A 19,184-nucleotide genomic window follows, 5' to 3' on the forward strand; every position below is an offset into this window, starting at 1 on the left:
GGGAGAGGCCTCCCGCGGCGGTGCCGCCCCCAGGAACTGGGATTCCGCCGAGCAAAAAAAGCCCCCACAGCATTTATTAATTGGTTATATAAATTAAGTTTATTTCGGCATTCAAGAGAAGACAAAGCCCTCTAAAAGTTAAGTCACTTTTCAATATACACGTACTGGTATGTCTCCTAGAAATCATCATCACCCATTGCTTTTTTTCTCTGGCGGGGGGGAAGATAAATAAAGAGCTTACATTTACCCCAAACTCCTTTTCTTCTAATTAGCTACAAATAGAAAGGTTTATTGCTGAGGATAGAGTGCTTATCCCTCCAAATTAAAAATAAGCAAATACACAGTTGCTTTTCCACAATTCTCTAATAAAGAATAGCTCCGAGTTCCCTCCCCCCCCACATCACAGGTGTAAAAACAACCAAAAAAAACCCCCAAAAACCTGAAGAACTGAGAAGCAGATGGACATACAAATGCGTGACGGAAGGACCATTTGTAAAGCGGCGATGCAATCCAAGAAGCGACCGCATTCAGCAGACCTTTAAGGAGAAAGGAAAACTGGCAAACAAGGAGTCGCATGATGCTGTCAGACAGTAGGTTATTGAAGTTACTTGATGCCGTCAGACAAGAGGTTATTGAAATTGCTTGGTACAAGAATGCGTCGTCTTAATATTTTTAGCGGTGAAAAGCGGTCAGACCTTCAGTGGCGGCGGCACTAACCCCTCCAGCAGTCCTGTCTGCACGACCACACCGAGCCAACGTCCCCTGTGACTCCCATCTTCCAGCCCGTATTCGTCTCCATAACTCTTGCAACTTCTACGTTAAATGGAGAGACATAGTCTGTCTCAAACAAGAGAGGTTTTTTTGTGGTTTGTCTGTCTGGCAAACCATAAAAGCATCAGTAAAAGGAGAAAAAAAAATTTTTCAAAAGCCCTGCTTCATAAGCAATTTTTAATGTCAAATAATAATAAAAAAAGGACCAAAAAAAACAAGCCAGAGAGATGTCCCGAGCCCAAATGCTCAAAACACACGTCCCCTCCTAACCTGGGATTGTTCACATTTGCTAGCTGCTTCAAAAAACAACTCAAATGCCTGTTCTAGACTTGAAACATGGGGTTGTCTTGCATGAACAACCTCTGCAGTAAACTGAACTACAACGTATGACCTTAAGAAGGAGGAAAAAAAAGAACAGAAACATCATCAGATATAGAGAAAACTTATTCTAACTCCCCATGCTTATGAAGAATATTTGAACCTGGCATTCAAAAGTTTCTGTCGCTGTTTAACCACGCCATGGGAGTCATCTGATGTTTGTGCAGACAACTGAAACCCCTCCTGCAGTTTCAATCAGTTTAGTGATTAAAAATAGTATTTCTTTTGCCTGTTTTAAGGGTAGAGGAAAGACCTACAGAAGAAAGATTCTTTCTGGAGTCTATCACACCATCTCGTGCTATATAAAGTCACAAATCCAAATCTACAACAACTTTACAGAAAGCTGTGTTATGCAAGATCGGGGTACATTACTGTTGGGCGCCGAATATTGAAATTGCCGTTTCGCATCACACGCAAGAAACTTTCCCTAGTCAATACACAATGTTCTTTCTGTTTCATGTACATAAAATAATGTATTTAGCAAGACGGTCATAAATTGTCCTTTAGCGTCCATGTCTAGAAGTCTATCTTATCGTCGGGAAGCAAAAAAAAAAAAAAAAAAAGTGATCTTTGCGTTTTATTAAGCAAACACCCCTGAGTAAAGAGGCTGATATCCACTGTCTTCTCTCTTGCAGGTAAGCACGCAGACACTCAGCATGCCAAAGAACTGAAAAAGAGAGGGAGAGAGATTTAGTTCTGCTCTTATTTTGTTTCAGTCATCAGACCCAACACCTATATGTTCATTAGACTTTTTCATCATAGCAAGGGCGTTCTTTTTGTATTAAAAAACACGTAGAAGATAAATCTATAGAAAGTGAGTATTTTTTTTTTTTGCATATCAATTTCTAATAATAGTTCCAGCTCAACTTTTTCCTCCCTGGTTTCTCCCATTAATTTACACATCCACATTAATTCCTAGTTATCTTACTGTGGGAAAAAATTCAGCGAAAGCATGGGATTATTCTGGACTTGAAATGAATGCTTTAAAATATTTAAGTATATAAAATATGCAAATAAAGACAGTGCAGAATATGCTAAGGCAATCTTTAGAGGTGATCACAGGAGAGATCCTGGTGGGAGGGTTCATCACAAATAATAACGGGACATGTAATCAGAGTGTAGAACTCATCACTTTTATAGAGGGGAGGGAAATGATGGAAACGACGTCGCTGAGCCGTTTAAGTCCATGAGATCAAATGCCGTGAACAAGCACCTCTCTGCTTGGGCCAAAATTAAGAAAAGGGAAGTTTAGCTAAGCCAAGCCCCAGTCCTGAGATGACATCTGGAGGGATTTTGTCTTCTGCATCGGGTTCAGGAGTGGGATGTTAAACAGTAGGTGTTCTGTACTGGCTCGGAAAGCAGATATTCAAAGAAAAAACACTTTTCTGTTATTAAATGGTTCAAATCTCTGTCAACAAGGAACAGGTTACTGATCTTGGAGAAGAGGTACAGGGAGCAATGGCAAGCAACGGCAAACCGCCAGGCTAAAATTTACAGGTCAAATCTTCGAAGAAATGCCTACGCAACTTTGTGATGTGCCAACTGCGAGGAGTTTTACGTCAGGGCTTTTCAAATCTAGTTTTCACCCACAGGATGATCTGGTTTCACATTTCATTTAATTCGTTCTTAGAAGTCTATAAATAGCCCCTCTGGTTTCATTCCTAGTCATATTTCTAGTCCATTTTGATTCCAGGTCTCTAAGCACAGGACTATTCATTGGGTTACATCTAAAAACAATCTTCAATGAGCAATTTTTAAAATCCCAGTTAAATATAGCAAAGCTGATTGTTTTAATAAAGAATTCTAGATCTAGGCCTTGTAGCACACCCAGCTTTTTGTAATTCCTACCAAACGACGAAGATGGATTCCCCGTTGACTTGCCATCCCGAATCCCCTACTAGTTTTTTGGATTCCTCCCCTTACCATCAGGCAGATGAAATGGGGAAAGTTAGAAGAAAACAAGTGAGGAACAGAGGACTGGGTCTACTTCAGAGTCAGGAAAAGGCTGTAGGCTAAAAGGACATGGTAGAAGAAAAAGCCCTGGAATTAAAGGATAAACTATTATTTTCCGTGAGGGAAGAGGTAAAACATTTACCTTTACAATGGCAAACCCCAGGATTACAAGCATAGCGTAGCTGATAACACTCTGCAGCCCAGACTCCAGCTCCTGGGCGCAACCCTGCCATGAAAGAGATGGGTGAAAACAAATCAGAAGATGTAATTCAGCTGGATGGTTTTTGGCTTTTTTTCCTCCCCGGCACTTCAAAGGAAGCAGGACCTCATGAAGCCCATCTAACCAACCACTGCAGGCCTGAGGGCTTCCATTCTTGTCTTCCAGACCCGATGGCTTGTCGTTCACCTCTTGCCTGGGGAGAGGCACTGACATTTGCTGCTTCTCCGAATCTCCTCTGGCTCAGGTCACCTAAAGAATTGCCCAAAACTCAGAGCCAGGAAGAGCAGCAATGGTATCTATCAAAGGCAATTTATGGGCTCGTGTCCCAGGCTGAAGAACCTGGGAGGCAGTTGTCCAGATTCGCGGTCAATCCTAGCAGAGCCTCTTCCCCTACCCCAGATCTGTTTGAACAACTGCGTGCCCCTACGCTCTGGCTTTGTCACGTTGCTTCCGTAGCAACACGAAATGGAGGACTGTTACCAGCAGACAGACAAGATCAAACCTCCAGTCTGGTGCCCCTCCGTCATCATCTAGGAGCTTTTATAGAATAATATGAGAAGGAGGTTAACTAGAGGAAAACCACGGGGAGAAAAGGGTTTGGGGCACAAATTGCTGGAAAGAATTGGATGAAGTTATCCTTAAACTCTGTGTAAAGTGCCTTCCTCATCGGTTCTGGCTGGCTGAGAATGATCGTGGCCCAGCTGTGAAACTGTGCCCTTTATCCTCACCCATGTATTGAGTTCCTGCGGCTGATCCAGACGCCCTGTGCAGTTCTTCATATCTTGCCTGCAGCAGCTCAGAGGGACGCTGTTGTTACCGGTGGAATTAAACCACTGTGTGGCCGTCCAGTCGCTGTAGTTCTTTACCCCACAACAATGAAGCTGCCAAACACAGGATAGTTATGGGGATGCATGAATATATATGAACCTCTACGCTAACGTCGAGTTGAACCTCTCTTACGCGTACGGGGCAAGAGGCGCCCGCAGTATGCAGCAGATTTACAAGCAGCAGTATTTCAGGCAAGCAGTAGTAGATAAAATAGATCAGCTTCCCTTCATACACTATTACCTCCTTATTAGTTTATTCTTTGTGAAAGCTCTAATACTAAAGTGACAGGTTGCAGGATAGAGTCTTCTGTCATCTTTCTGTTTTATGGTACAGGATTCTCAGCAGCAGTTATTCATACGTACTCATTCGTTCTGATCCAAAGGCCGCTCATGTCAACAAGATCATTCATTTACGTGAACTTCACACCAGGAGCCTGAAATTGCCAACTCTGCCAAGTGGGGAGCACCCTCAATTGCCTTGGAGAATCAGATGCTAAACACCGCTGCGGAGCCGAGTTCCCGGACACGACCGTACTGACCCTCTTCCCCTCCCTTCCCAGCCCAAATTCCTTGGTTAGGACCCAACTGTTCTTTTCTAAATAATTCTCAGGACAATTTAAATGTTTTCTTACCTGTTCTTGCAAGTAATCCACAACAGTAGACTCTGTATTTTTCCCATCATACTTCTCAAAGACTGAGCTCATTGTGCCTTGCACGTCAGTTTTTACCTATTTAGAGAAGAAAAAAAATACATATTAACAGGAGAGCTAAGAATTTTATCCAGTGGAAACTGAAAAAGATCTGTATCCCAACTAAGTCAGGGGAAAAAAAAATGAAAAAAAAGAAAAATAAAGCGATGTTTTAGATAAAATGCAGGTAGCACTTAACCAGAACCACGTTCCTGGACAGAAGCTTGCCTCCCCTGATGGAAGAGCCCTCTTTTCTGAGCATCAACAACCGTTTAATCCAACTTAGAGATTGTTGCGATGCCTGCCAGGTACTGTATGTATTCGCCGTGTTCCCGACAAAGGCTGATCCACACAGCGGATGGTGACATCCCTATTCCCACTTCCCCTGCAGATTTCAGGAGAGGGGATGAAGTGCAAGAAAGCTGGATATACCGGAATGCTCCAACAACACATGATCTATTCTTTCCTGTTAGGTTAGTACAGAGATGCTAATTCTTCGCTTACCTTTTCCCTGTAAACAAATCCCAGGACAAAAGCGGCTACTTCTGCTATAAAGATAACCAGGATAATGGCCAAGAACTGAAATTAAAAGACAGAGACTGTAAGGAAGAATTCCACAGCATTTGAATTCAATCGCACATTACCCATCACATTAATTTATGGTGCTAAGTTATCGTTAGCTGTTGTTGCCTCTCCAATTAAAATCATTTCCAGAAGATAATTTAGGCGATTACTGTGCACGGCTGGGACTATGACTGCGGTTCCACAGGATCTGTGCCCAAGGCAGGCAGCCTCCTGAACGCTGCCACGATGCGATCTGTGTGAAGAGCCTGTGAAACGCTTCACAAGGTGGCTGTCCAACAGGACGCTGCACGAAGAAACCAGCAGCTGAGTTAGGTGCGCTGGGCACCGCTTGCTGAGCTCATATTGCCTTCAAGGCATGAGCTGGGGGTGCAAAGCCACTTAGCTTGAACTTTTCTGGGTTTTTAAAAATCATTCCAGAAGAAGTGGGGGCATACTTTCAGGATTCAGAGAACTAAAGTCAGCACAAAAATACTTTTTTGTTGTTTTCTTGCTTTGGAAATTCATATCTCCTCCTGTTCCCTCACCATCGTCCTCAAAACGTGCTACTCTCCACACTCATCTCCAGCAAGCTAGCTAAGGCCGAGCCATGAAACTGCCCATGACTGCGGGTATTTGTCTGTAGAAAGCAGCGCAACTAATAATTTAGCCTGCACCTCGCTCACCATCACTCAGTGCGTCACAGCAGGACGTAACTCCCATGACGGAGCAGGGCTTCAGCAGTATCTTTCAAAATAATATTTCACTTTCTGTTCTGTGCGTGCTGAGAAGGTCTAGCATAGTACCTCCCATACCACGCAACAGGGTGAAGAAGAGGACGTCACAACGACCCCAGGCACCGCTGCAGGCGTGGGGAGGAGCGGCTGGGAGCTGCCCGGCGGGAAAGGGCCTGGGGGTGCTGGTCGACAGCCGCTGGACACGAGCCAGCAGGGTGCCCAGGTGGCCAAGAGGGCCAGTGGCGTCCTGGCTTGTATCAGGAACGGTGTGGCCAGCAGGAGCAGGGAGGGGATGGTGCCCCTGCGCTGGGCACTGGTGAGGCCGCCCCTCGAATGCTGTGCTCAGCGCTGGGCCCCGCACCCCAAGGCGGCCATGGAGGGGCTGGAGCGTGGCCAGAGCAGGGCAGCGAGGCTGGGGCAGGGGCTGGAGCACAAGGCTGGGGAGGAGCGGCTGGGGGAGCTGGGGGGGCTCAGCCTGGAGAAGAGGAGGCTGAGGGGAGCCCTCATCGCTCTCTGCAACGGCCTGAAAGGAGGCTGGAGCCGGGGGTCGGTCTCTGCTCCCCAGGAACAAGCGATGGGACGAGAGGGAACGGCCTCAAGCTGCGCCAGGGCAGGTTTGGGTTGGGTATTGGGAAAAACTTCTTCCCCCAAAGGGCTGTCAGGCCCTGGCCCAGGCTGCCCAGGGCAGGGGCTGAGTCCCCATCTCTGGAGGTATTTAAAAGACGGGCAGACGTGGTGCTTGAGGACATGGTTGAGTGGGGGGCTTGGCAGTGCTGGGTTAACGGTTGGACTCAATGATCTTAAGGGTCTTTTCCAACCTTAACGATTCTGTGATTCCATGATTCTATGATTCTAAGAACGTGCAACACTCACCAGCCCGAGACCAACTCGAGACTCCCGGAAGGTGGCGCAGCAGCCGATCAACCCAATGATGAACATTACCACTGCAACGCAAATAATGATGGTGGCTGGCAACAGAGCATACTTGTCCTGCATAAAGTTGTCGTAGCTCTTGTAGGTGTTAATGACATATGCCCCAACATAGCTGAGACCAGCTGCTGCTGCCTGAAATGCAATAAAGTAAGTTATTAGCAGTTATTTATGAAGCATCTGCCCAAGAAAGTAAATATGGATCTTTTTGTAACAGTGCAATTAACATTTCAACTTCAGAAGTAATGACTACAGTATGCAAAGATGTAGAAAAAAACCCATGCTGCATCTGAAACTGGCTACCCATTCCAACTTTAAACAGAGAGAAGACAAAATTCACTTCCCGTCAATCACTCCTCTACTAACGAAGCACCACTTTAGCCGAGCTGAAAGACGGGAGTCTATCGATGTGCGTCAGCCAGTATATCTGCAGAAGGCCAAGTTCACGCTTCCTAGCCAAGACCACCGACGTCCCACCCAACACTGCATTTGGAGGGATCAACTTTGAAGATGATCACCACAGGGGTGGGTTGTTGGTTTAGGGCTTTTTTTTGAGAAAAACTCATCCTTTCCACTCTCACAAGAGCATTAACCACTAAGACAGGCACAAACGTTCTTGATCTCAGCAAAACACAGTCCCTCCTTTTCCTGGAGGAAAGAGATTTCTGCATCCTCTAAAATAAACTCTCCTCCAAAAGGATGTTTTGCCAGTTGAGGCCAACATACAGCACACCAGTGACAGCTGCCCAACTAGCAGCCCTGGAGACCGAAGGCTATTATCCGCAGAACTGGGTACGGCCCTGGAAATAACACCGACGGGCTCAGCAATGCCTTGCCACCGCCTCACCAATGGCATAAAAAAAATTCTCTTAAGAGTTACAACCGCTCATCCACCCTCTATAATCCTGCAGCACAAGACTACGCCTGTAAAAAGGAAGCACCATCTATACTCACATTCTGGAAATTTGAGGGGAAGTCTGTTTTCAATAGGCTACAGCTGGATTTCATCATGCAGCTTGCGAGCAGCCCCTAGTACTACACATTTTAATTAAAACCAACACTCCTCAGACTGGAGCTAAGACTTGCTAATTCCTTTACCTTGTTTAGCTCCTTCCCCTCCGGCCAGGTCTGGCGCCTGCCCTTCAATTACCTCCAAGTGCAGGGGACGTCCTTCATTTCAGACAGCTCTCATTTTGCATTCCTGGACGCTGCCTGTACCTCAAAATTACCGGGATCAGATGCACCAAGCGATGAAACCAGGATCAAACTAACCCTTAGAGCCATTTAGCACACGTCGTGCAACATCCTGCTGTTTGGGGCTCAGATATGCCAGGTCCTCTATAAAGCGAGAGATCAGGAAAAGGCATAGGATCACCGATTCTCAAGAGGTTTTTTTTCTTCTCCACGTGCATTGGGTTTTCAGGTGATGCTAATGATTAAAGCAGTTCCCAAAACTTCCTTTAACTTTTCCTCTCATTGAGGAAAATCTCTTTCCCGTTTCCCTGTCTGCAGGCATACAGCGACCAGGGCTTCTTCCTCCCACCCCTTTTTTAGGGATTCAGGGAAAGGATGAGATGGCTTCGGCTCCAAGGGCACCATTCCACTTCTTGCTTCACCACCGGGAGCAACCGCACCTCTTCCTCCTCCTTCCACCTCTTCTGAAAGCGGGACAGAAAAAGTCCCTGGAGCGGTGGCAGTGCTAAAGGTGGGGCTGGGGATGTGGCACCTCCATCCTGCCTTGCCTTCAATGGCACAAAAAGAGCGAGGCGTACGACTCAAAAAGTGCATCCCGTATTTCTGCCCTGGAGAGCTGGATGCATGTCCGATTGTCCACCTATTCTCCGTTCCGGAACAGCATCCTCTGGGCAAGGGCAGCCATGGAGAAGGAAGCAACGCTCCTGGGCTAACGATCCATCATTGTGGAGAAAACACGATTTGTCCAATATAGCCTTTATTTCTAATATTTTCTAGGATTCCTGATTGGCCATGTTGGCCCCAAGCCAAGTGAAAACAACACAGAATTACTAGGAACTTTTAAGGGCTTTTTCCAGGTTCAAAACACTACAGTACAAGCAGCTCTGCTCCCAGGTTTAAGATGGAGTTTGTAAAGTGTTTTAAGGTAATCTACAATACAATTAGTTTTTTCTTTTTTTTTTTTTCATGTCTCATTAAAAGAAATATCTTAATTCAGTGTTCTTCATCTGGAAGAAAGAAAAAGCCACTTTTCCATTTGCTGGACTAAAAGATGTATTTTATTTGAAACAGATGCTAAAAAATAAGCCTAAAAAAGTTACCTAGATAGAGAGAATTCATCCAGGTTAAAACATTTCTAAGGAAAAAAAAGTAGCATCTCCCTGAAAGTGTCAGAGAAGCTTGGAAATTCAGAGACACCCATGAGGAAACTCTGCTTCCCGCTGCCATCCCCAGAACCAAAACCAACTTACTGCAGCAAAGCCAAAGCGAGGGAGCTTTCTGTACCTTTCCTCCGGGTGAGCTCCCTCTGGAAGGCCTTGGAGGTTTGCAGGGGAAAAAAATATGCTGCATCTATCTCGTTTATAACTTTTTCCTTATTCCTTCATAGCTTTTGTGCAGTGTTAATATCCCAAACCTAATGAACGCAGCATCCTGGCTTCTGAATCGGATCACGGTCACTCAGGACACAACATTCAAGATGGGATGCAGGAGCTTTTATTAACCACAGAAGTGTTCTGCTCAGCTTGGAAAGGAGCTCATACAGTTCCTAAAAGGGTTCAGAGTTTGGCCCCTGCTCCGATGGAAGACGTGGAAAATATCCAAGTGACCACAGCACGAACAGCGTGATGCTCTGGGTTGACTTAAAAACTTCTCCCTACTTTTGGACGGCGAAAAATATTACCTGAATAACGCCACAGTTACTGTCACAGTCATCCCATCCTGAGCCTCGCACCTGACTGCATTCGTTGCTGGGTTTTGAAGCCTTCCTGATGAACGCGGGTATGGCTGGAGAGTAATGGTGTTCTGGTTTCTCCGGTTTTGGGGAAATTTCAGGCAGGTGCACCATGACTCCCCAGCATGCTCCAAGTCATAATCCTCCACCATGAATACAGACACAACGTGGCGATGCTCCTGGCCACCGTGCCTGTACCCCAAAAATCACCTCGTCCTTGGTCTCTCTGCTGCTGCCATCACCACAAACCTAACCCAGAGCTGAGTTACGGCTTTACAAATTCCAGGCTAGAGAACATACTCCCAGGTAGTCACCCTGAACCAAAGGTGGAGCTGGCCGCTGGCAGCACGAAGCCTCCTGCACGTGGACTTTTAAACCAGGCGCTTGCATCTGGGCACAGCCACTGATGAGAACGTTTCTCCTGAGGCCATCAACCTTTGGTGCAGCTCAGCACCCAGGTTGGGGTGTCCCACCACAGTTGTCATCAGCCGCGGAGTGCCCACAGCCCCAGGAAAAAAAAACAGAAGGACCTTGAGACCCTCAGAAAGGTTCACGACGGAGGAAGGCAGTCCCTGGGGAAACGGAGCAGGACTTGACCGCAGGAAAGGCAGCTCAGCCTGAATAGCCAGGGTACAAATAAAACATAAGCCATGTTTTTGGCAAGTAAATGAGTCATCCGCATTCAGCAGCAATATCATGTCAAAAGGTGCACAGCGCAACAGCCTGGTGGCTTAATGTGTAAAAGTTAACGTGCGAAGTGCGAAGTTGATCGTTTGTCGTATTCAGAGAACGTAAAGCCCTGCTCTTTCTTAACTCCAGTCCCAGCCTTTGCAAGTAGTTCTGTACTTCTAAAGACAGTCTAAAGACAGTCTGCTTCACAATTTACTCTTCCTCTAGGATGTTTTACACAGAAGAATCCTCCAATGTTTCCATTCTACTTCTGCAAGCGATTTAGACAACGGATGCGTTCTTCATCTCTCTACTTTACGCCCGGTTTTCTACCTCTTTTCAGCCTACTCAACACACAATGCAAAGGAAGCATGCGCAGGAAATGCTACATACGGACCAACGGTGAGAAACTAAAAAACCTTGTTGATAGTAAAGGACTACCACAAATTCAACAACACATTGTGAAGCCAATTCACAGAAGCCTTATAAAGCCAGGACTGGCAAAGCTCTACAACAGTAAGCCAACATCAGAGGGTCCAGCGTTGAGTTCAAGGAGATTCTTGCCCAAATTTTAACAATGCAAATATAGACCGGCACTATCACAGCAGGTTTTATTGCGACATTCAGGATTGTCTGGGTTCAGAGACAAAACACAGCCAGCAAGAGGTCTATTACAATTTCTGAACTTCTGCTTCCAAGCAGAAGGAAGCGTAATGAGGTAAAAATAGAAGACTTTGGGTAAAGATCTAGCTTAAAGTTCACATTTTCACATTAAGTTCACATTTTTTCCCCACAGACTGATACACAGCCACGACTTCACCCGTAGGTTTTAATTCAAAGTGAAGATTTTGAAGCCTGAAGAGCAGGGTCACTCAGGAGCGGAGGGCATTTCAGGGAATGATCTGTTCCCTGTTCTATTTTTGTAGATGAGTCCCAGAGCTAAACTGCGACAGCGGAGGAAAAAAATATTTCAGAACATAAATCTCTGAGCTCTCCTCTTAAGCCTTCCCAGTACTTAAGGCAAGTTCAAAATCCGATGGAGGGATTTTCCCCCAACATTGCATAACCTTCAGCCCATTCCTAGATCTCAGATGAAACTTCTCTAGAAGAGAAGTATGACAAGAAATGTCCTTTGCACTGCTGAAGACAGACCTTAAGTCAAAAGTGTAAAGTACGCCTGATTAAACAGGTTTCTGTTGGATCTCAAAAAAAGGAATCTTCCATAAATACTAAGGCCAGTTTAAGTAATTACTTTTGGGGAAGAAGAGATCAACTAATTCCTTCTTTATGATTAGTCCAACACCTTCTCAAACACATCTAAAATTATATACAAGGTTGGCAGGATTATTCCAAGAAATTCACACTGGAAATTGTTATTGTTCTTTACAATTTTTTTAGTCTCCTGCTTAGAAGTTTTCTTTCAGAAGAATTCAGCGCAGAACAGGATCACGCGACGCACAGAGAGGCTTGGCCCAACGCAGCTGGCACAAACCCCAGCGCAGGCAGCCAAGGAGCGATGCAAGGCTGATGCGGGAGAACCAGTTCACCCGGTCCGCGGGGCTGCATCGCTGCCTGCACGTCGCTGTGGTCCGCCAGCGACGGCAAGCAGAATATCCTACCCTTAGCCCTTCCGTCTCAAACATCCCCAGCTGACTCACTGGGGCTGCAGGACACGCTGCTGGTATTTCTTCACAAGGCTGATGATACCCATAAAAGAAGCTGAAGAGATGAGGTAAACGGAAATTTTGCAAGAAAGCCCCTTTTCACAGCTGGGCGACAGAGCTGCGACTGTCTCTGGTGTCTCACCCATCACAGCTCGCATCATTCAAGGACCTAACACCAGAATTAGTTGCTTTTTCATATCCTCTGCCCCTGCCAGAAAGCAGAGATCTTAAATGATTTGAGTGCGAACAATGAACTCATCATTGGGGTTGAGTGAAAAGAAAGCAAAGCCGTAACAACCGGGTTTTCCCAAGCTGATGTTTGGGCAGAACCGGGGCAGGGTTACTCACCGAGTAATGAGTAACGCTCATGCACCTCTTCCATACTTAGCGCAGCCGGCTGAGCCAGGGCGGCAGGTATACAGTGATGCTCTGCTGCAGGAACGTATATAACAAGCTGGAACTCTCTCCAGCCACATAATGCGCACACAGCACCGTGAATATTCAGTCTTGCCCATGAAACGAAGGGGATAGGACTGGATGGCTATGAGGAACCCGAGCTGGCTCACTGATGCAGAACAGGACAGCCGTTGGAAAATAGTAGATTTTATATAGTTTTAAAAACTACAGCAGGTTTGCCAATGACACCAAGCTGTGTGGCATTGTTGACACGCTGGAGTGACGGGATGCCATCCAGAGGAACCCTGACAGGCTGGAGAGGTGGGCCCGTGTGAACCTCATGAAGTTCCACAAGGCCAAGTGCAAGGTGCTACACATGGGTCGGGGCAATCCCAAGCACAAATACAGGCTGGGCGGAGAATGGATCGAGAGCAGCTCTGAGGAGAAGGAGTTGGGCGTCTTGGTTGATGAGAAGCTCAACATGAGCTGGCAATGTGCTCTCGCGGCCCAGCAAGCCAAGCGTCTCCTGGGCTGCATCCCCCGCAGCGTGGGCAGCGGGGCGAGGGAGGGGATTCTGCCCCTCTGCTCCGCTCTGGGGAGACCCCCCCCTGGAGCCCTGCATCCAGCTCGGGGGTCCTCAGCATGGGAAGGACACGGAGCTGTTGGAGCGGGGCCAGGGGAGGCCACCAAAATGCTCCGAGGGTGGCACAGCTCTGCTGTGAGGGCAGGCTGAGAGCTGGGGGGGTTCAGCCTGGGGAGGAGGGGGCTGCGGGGAGACCTTATTGCGGCCTTGCAGTGCTTAAAGGGGGCTTGGAAGAAAGATGGGGACAGACTTTTTAGCAGGGCCTGTAGCGATAGGACAAGGGGTGATGGTTTTAAACTGAAAAAGAGTAGATTTAGGTTGGACATAAGGAGGAAACTCTTCTCTGCGAGGGTGGTGAGGCACAGGCACAGGTTGCCCAGAGAAGCTGTAGATGCCCCATCCCTGGCAGTGTTCAAGGCCAGGCTGGATGGGGCTTTGAGCAACCTGGTCTGGTGGAAGGTGTCCCTGCCCAGGGCAGGGGGTTGGAACCAGATGATCTTTAAGGTCCCTTCCAGCCCAGACCATTCTAGGATTCCACGATTTTTGCCTTGTGTCCCACCGTCAGAAGGGCAATTTTTTATATGCTGATGACCATGAGCCCCTGCCCTTCTAGAGAGACTTATGGCCATGCAAATACTTCAGAACACTTTCTCAGTGTCACAGCCATAGAAGGGTCCCCTTAAACTTCCCTCTATACAACTGCTCTGAAAAATAATTAAAAAAAATTACAAAATTTGCATCTATCAGTCAGGCAGAACAGATACTTTTCCACCTTCCCTTCTTTATTTTAATAAGTTGACCTTACGTGGTGGCTGGGAACAGAAGTTTGTGTTCGTTTGCATGTATCAGCATAGGCTTCTTTCCTCCTCCCACCAAACCTAAAACCAATACAGTAGAAGAGCCAAACTACGAAATTAAAAGGCAGTGGTTGTTGTTTTGAGGTTTTGTGGGGATTTTTGGAAGGTTTCTCCCAGCATCCTCCAATTTCAGAGTGTTGATTTGATCATTTGGTCTGTTAATGTGGACCAGTATAGGATTTTCTTTTTAAAAGGCTGCTCACTTAAACATAGAGTAACAAAGCTATAGCGTTAAAAGGAAAAGCTGTTAAAGAAACCTGAAAAGAACGGGTTAAATTGCAAATTCACCAAAACAAGTGTGTTCGGCAAGATGCAGCCTCTATACAGTAAAAGAACTGAGACAAGGAGACTTAAAGGAATTTCTCCCCCATCAGACAGGACTTTCCCAGGGCCAGCACCAATATCCGCCACAGCACAAAACTGGGACTGATGTGACTTTGTCCTGTATCATTAACTTTTTATGGGCAAAGAAAGATACGGTAAATAATACCGTTTAAAGAGCAATAGCAGTTGTTTTCTGCGGCAAACTACTACAAATGCATACTGGAAGAACTATCGATAGCCACACAAACACTTTCTGAACCATTCCCTTCTAGTTCTTCATTAGGCAGTCAGCTCACGGAGGTGTTTTAGTTAATTTTAAGGCTCAAAACCCACTTTTTTCCACCAGTCTCTTTGCAGAGCCGTGATTGAAGTCAAAGCACCTCACCCAACACAATACCCGATACTGATGTTTTGCCTTCACATCCAACAACTCCATTCACTGGGATGCTATCACCTTTTCAGCAATTTTAATTTGCCAGAGGATGGAGTAGGATATCGTCTTCAATTATTAGTTTGCCAAGTGTTTGCCACTCCGGTGCTGTCCCCGTGCCCCCCATATCGAGAATCAAGCCCCAGCAACACTGGGCTCAATTACAGCTGCACACCCTCCCCTTAACGCAGAAGATGCTCCTTGTCTTTGGGTTTTTTTTGTGTATAAAAAAGGGTTTTGATTTACCTTGACAAGTAAATCCTCTGCTCAAAAGGGTTTGCACGACATTTCCTCCATAAATAATGTATTTTATTAGCCAACAGCCAGCATGCATGGCAAGGGGAATGATTATTTCTGGCTCCCTCGCTGCTTTACTGTACTACAAGTTTTATTCTTCCCATTCACCACCAGATTTTCCAGTCCTCCCTAGCTGCTGCGTTACTCCATTTCCATGGAGTCCACAGGTTTTCTAGTGACTTCAGGGGAAAACAAAGGCACCAAGCACTTCCAAGAAAGCCTTCTTCATTTTATGCTCATTTCAATGACTTTACAACTCCTGTTTAAAGCTCCACTTAGCCCCCACGGACCACGCAGCTCCCCAGACCTGACAGTCTCCCTTGGCCCGAGGCAGAGCTGTTTTTTCCCCAGCACTTAGGGCAACCCTAGCTCAGCAATTCCCATCCCACTTCCACAGATTCCTCTCCCTTTTCCTGTCTTGGATTTAAAACTCTGCCAGCTGGGAGGGACCTCCTGGCTTCGGCTACCATTTCCTACCCCGCTTACGGTATTCATTTCTCTGAACGATAAATCAATTATGGCTGCACTTGTGTGATCTGGCTTCGTCCAGGACAGCGCGTGACCCTCCACCTGCGGCACAGAGCGGCGGGCGGGCTCCTGCACGCCATCAGACGGCCACGCAGGCAACAACTGCTACGGAGGGGATGTACCCACCACGTGCTGCAGCTCCCGGCCACCGCTGGACAAGCTGGCCGTGCACCAGTGCAGTACAAGGTCACAGAAGCACAGAAGGGTTGGGGTGGGAAGGGACCTCTGGAGGTCATCCGGTCCAACCCCCTGCTCAACCTAGAGCTGGTTGCCCAGGACCACGTCCAGATGGCTTTTGAGTATCTCCAAGGATGGAGACTCCACCACCTTTCTGGGCAGCGTGTGCGAGTGCTCGGTCAGCCTCCCAATGAAAAAGTGTTTCCTGATGTTCAGAGGGAACCTCCCATGTTTCAGTTTGTGCCCATTGACTTTGGTCCTGTCACTGGGCACCACTGAGAAGAGCCTGGCTCCATCCTCTTGGCACCCTCCCTTCAGGTGTTTATGTACATCAGTAAGATCCCCCTGAACCTTCTCTTCTCCAGGATGAACGGTCCCAGCTCTCTCAGCCTTTCCTCACAGGAGAGATTCTCCAATCCCTTCATCACCTTCATTGCCCTCTCTCCAGTATGTCTGTGTCTCTTCTACTGGGGATCTCAACACTGGACCCAGCACTCCAGACATGGCCTCACCAGTGCTGAGCAGAGGGGAAGGACCACCTCCCTCCACCTGCAGGCAACAACGCTCCTCCTGATGCAGCCCAGGATACCCTCCGCCTTCTTGCAGCAAGGGCACGTAGCTGGCTCATGGTCAGCTTGGGGCCCACCAGGACCCCCAGGGCCTTTTCTGCCAAGCTGCTTTCCAGGACACGCACGGCTCTGCTCTGCTCCCTGCTGTCCTACAGGTCCTTTACTTTCTGAGGCCTTGGAAGCCCATAGCTTCAAGTCAAAAAGCAACTTCAAAAAGCAACTGGCAATTTAAAAACCTAGCGCACACATTTCTCTGCTCCCTCAGACTCCGAAGTTGCGAAAACATTGATTTGCAAAATAATACAAAAATACTGAACTCAGCAAGTTGGCTTCGGATTAGAGCAAAAAGCACCAAAGGTGTGAGCCCCTACTAAGCTGTCCTCGATTGCCAGCAGCACCAACAGCCCCAGGAGAGCCTCAGAATCATAGAATCATAAAATTGTCAAGGTTGGAAAAGACCCTTAAGATCATTGAGTCCAGCCGTTAACCCAGCACTGCCAAGCCCACCACTCAACCATGTCCTCGAGCACCACGTCTGCCCTTCTTTTAAATCCCTCCAGGGATGGGGACTCAGCCCCTGCCCTGGGCAGCCTGGGCCAGGGCCTGACAGCCCTTTGGGTGAAGAAGTTTTTCCCAATACCCAACCCAAACCTGCCCTGGCGCAGCTTGAGGCCGTTCCCTCTCGTCCCATCGCTTGTTCCTGGGGAGCAGAGACCGACCCCCCCGGCTCCAGCCCCCTTTCAGGCCGTTGCAGAGAGCGATGAGGGCTCCCCTCAGCCTCCTCTTCTCCAGGCTGAGCCCCCCCAGCTCCCCCAGCCGCTCCTCCCCAGCCTTGTGCTCCAGCCCCTGCCCCAGCCTCGCTGCCCTGCTCTGGCCACGCTCCAGCCCCTCCATGGCCGCCTTGGGGTGCGGGGCCCAGCGCTGAGCACAGCATTCGAGGGGCGGCCTCACCAGTGCCCAGCGCAGGGGCACCGTCACCTCCCTGCTCCTGCTGGCCACACCGTTCCTGATACAAGCCAGGGTGCCATTGGCCCTCTTGGCCACCTGGGCACCCTGCTGGCTCATGTCCAGCGGCTGTCGACCAGCACCCCCAGGCCCTTTCCCGCCGGGCAGCTCCCAGCCGCTCCTCCCCACGCCTGCAGCGGTGCCTGGGGTTGTTGTGCCCCCAGGGCAGGACCTTACCACTGATCTCGTGCCAGTCATTAGCCACAATTTCAAAACCTTTAAATCACACTCTCCTCATGTGAGCTACAGAGGTGGGACCTAACCAACAAAACTGTACTGAGTCTACTTATACAAAGCCATGGGAGGCTCCTCAAAGTACGTTATATCTGAATATTCAGCTGCGATGTACAACTACGGGGCATGTTTCAGCTTGCCTTCAAAGCACGCCGCAGGGCTGCTCGGTGGGTACGGTGGGAAGCGCTTGCTTTTTCCTTTTCTTCCTCAAATGAAAACAACGAGCAGCAGCCAAAAGGCTCTGAAAATCTGCGGCTCTCTTTTAGGGGGAAAAAAAAAAGAAAAAAACAACCTAAACCAACATCTGCTTGCAGTTTTTACATGCTGCAAACCCATGCACTCAAGAGGGAATTCTGGTTTTAGTGGGTTTGTTTTCAAGTTACATTAAATAAATGCTCTCCTTAGAGTTGTCCAAGCACGTCGTCTTCTGTTCCCCGAGCCTTCTGGGCTTATTTTCCCATCCCTAAAAGCCAGCGCGTGTCCTACAAAGCCTAAGTGGTGGGATGTCCTCGCGGAGATGCTGCACACCAGTGCAAAACAAGGAATCCTGCCCCAAATCCTCTGACTTCTAATGCTTAAACATCTGCCTTGGGGTCAGCGTGCTGCTGCTTATCGAAATTACAGAGCATCACGCACCTCTGAGGACAACAGGACCACTATTAGGAGAAAGCAGCACCACCTTTTTCACTCTTATTCTCCCCAAATACAGACACAGGCTGCAGGGCAAGAGCCTGCTGCGAGTATAACTTCAGCATGGATGGATTTATCAGCCGCTGCCAAGCCGTGCTGGATCTGAACAGGCGGTTCAGACACAAAACACCCTCTAGTTCAATATTTGCCTTCAGAACCACCCTAGTTCCTCAATAAGCTGTTCCTGGCTCAGCCACCAGATCTTGTGACTTCCACCTCACGAGCTACGAACCGACCAGCAAAGACGTGCGCCTAAACCACAGCGGAGCTAATCCTAAAGCCTGGGGAAACTTCTCGGAGCTGGTAACGGGGCAGATGCCTCTCATCTGCCCTGAAATATTGCTTGTCACCCAGCTGAAAGGGAAGGGACGTGGGGAGCAGGGCCACGTGGTAGTTGCGTGCCTCTTCCCGTAAGGAAAAGCGCAGGTTGGGATTCACCTGACCCAAAGGGATCCTGCCAGCTCCACGGTAGAGCAAACGCACCTTGGCGGTGCCACGCTTTTGGGAAAAATGACAGAAATGCCCAGTTCATCCATGAACTGGAGGAAAGAGCTGCTTTCTCTTCCCCCTGGATAAAGCGTCCTCAAGCTCTGAACTTCTTGCAGAGGGGTAACAAAACGGGACCTCTCGAGCAGCTGTAATGATCAGAGGCACTTCAACATCAGACTTCTGGTTTTGGAGAGCTGCAAATGAGACTTGCAGAGACCGAAGTGCGTTTAGGACCGGATCCATGGCCCCGCCATCCAACAGGAGCCTTTTCACAGCCTCA

At 48.0% G+C, this 19,184-nt stretch overlaps 1 protein-coding gene across 2 annotated transcripts in view; it reads right to left on the minus strand.

Annotated features, from left to right (window-relative positions):
- Window positions 1-437: 437 nt before the first annotated feature.
- Window positions 438-19,184, minus strand: part of LOC309602245 (tetraspanin-36-like) — a 30,677-nt gene continuing 11,930 nt past the window's right edge. For both annotated transcript variants that reach the window (XM_082335645.1, XM_082335644.1), the window contains exons 2-7: window positions 7,010-7,201; window positions 5,343-5,417; window positions 4,782-4,877; window positions 4,051-4,203; window positions 3,245-3,328; window positions 438-1,816 (exon numbers count right to left, since the gene is read on the minus strand). In XM_082335645.1, coding sequence (XP_082191771.1) covers window positions 1,730-1,816; window positions 3,245-3,328; window positions 4,051-4,203; window positions 4,782-4,877; window positions 5,343-5,417; window positions 7,010-7,132 — 618 coding nt within the window. In that variant the 5' untranslated portion in view covers window positions 7,133-7,201 and the 3' untranslated portion in view covers window positions 438-1,729. The remainder of the gene's footprint in view (window positions 1,817-3,244; window positions 3,329-4,050; window positions 4,204-4,781; window positions 4,878-5,342; window positions 5,418-7,009; window positions 7,202-19,184) is intronic.

Source organism: Platalea leucorodia, assembly GCF_965183815.1.
Source record: "Platalea leucorodia genome assembly, chromosome: Z".
NCBI lineage: Eukaryota > Metazoa > Chordata > Aves > Pelecaniformes > Threskiornithidae > Platalea > Platalea leucorodia.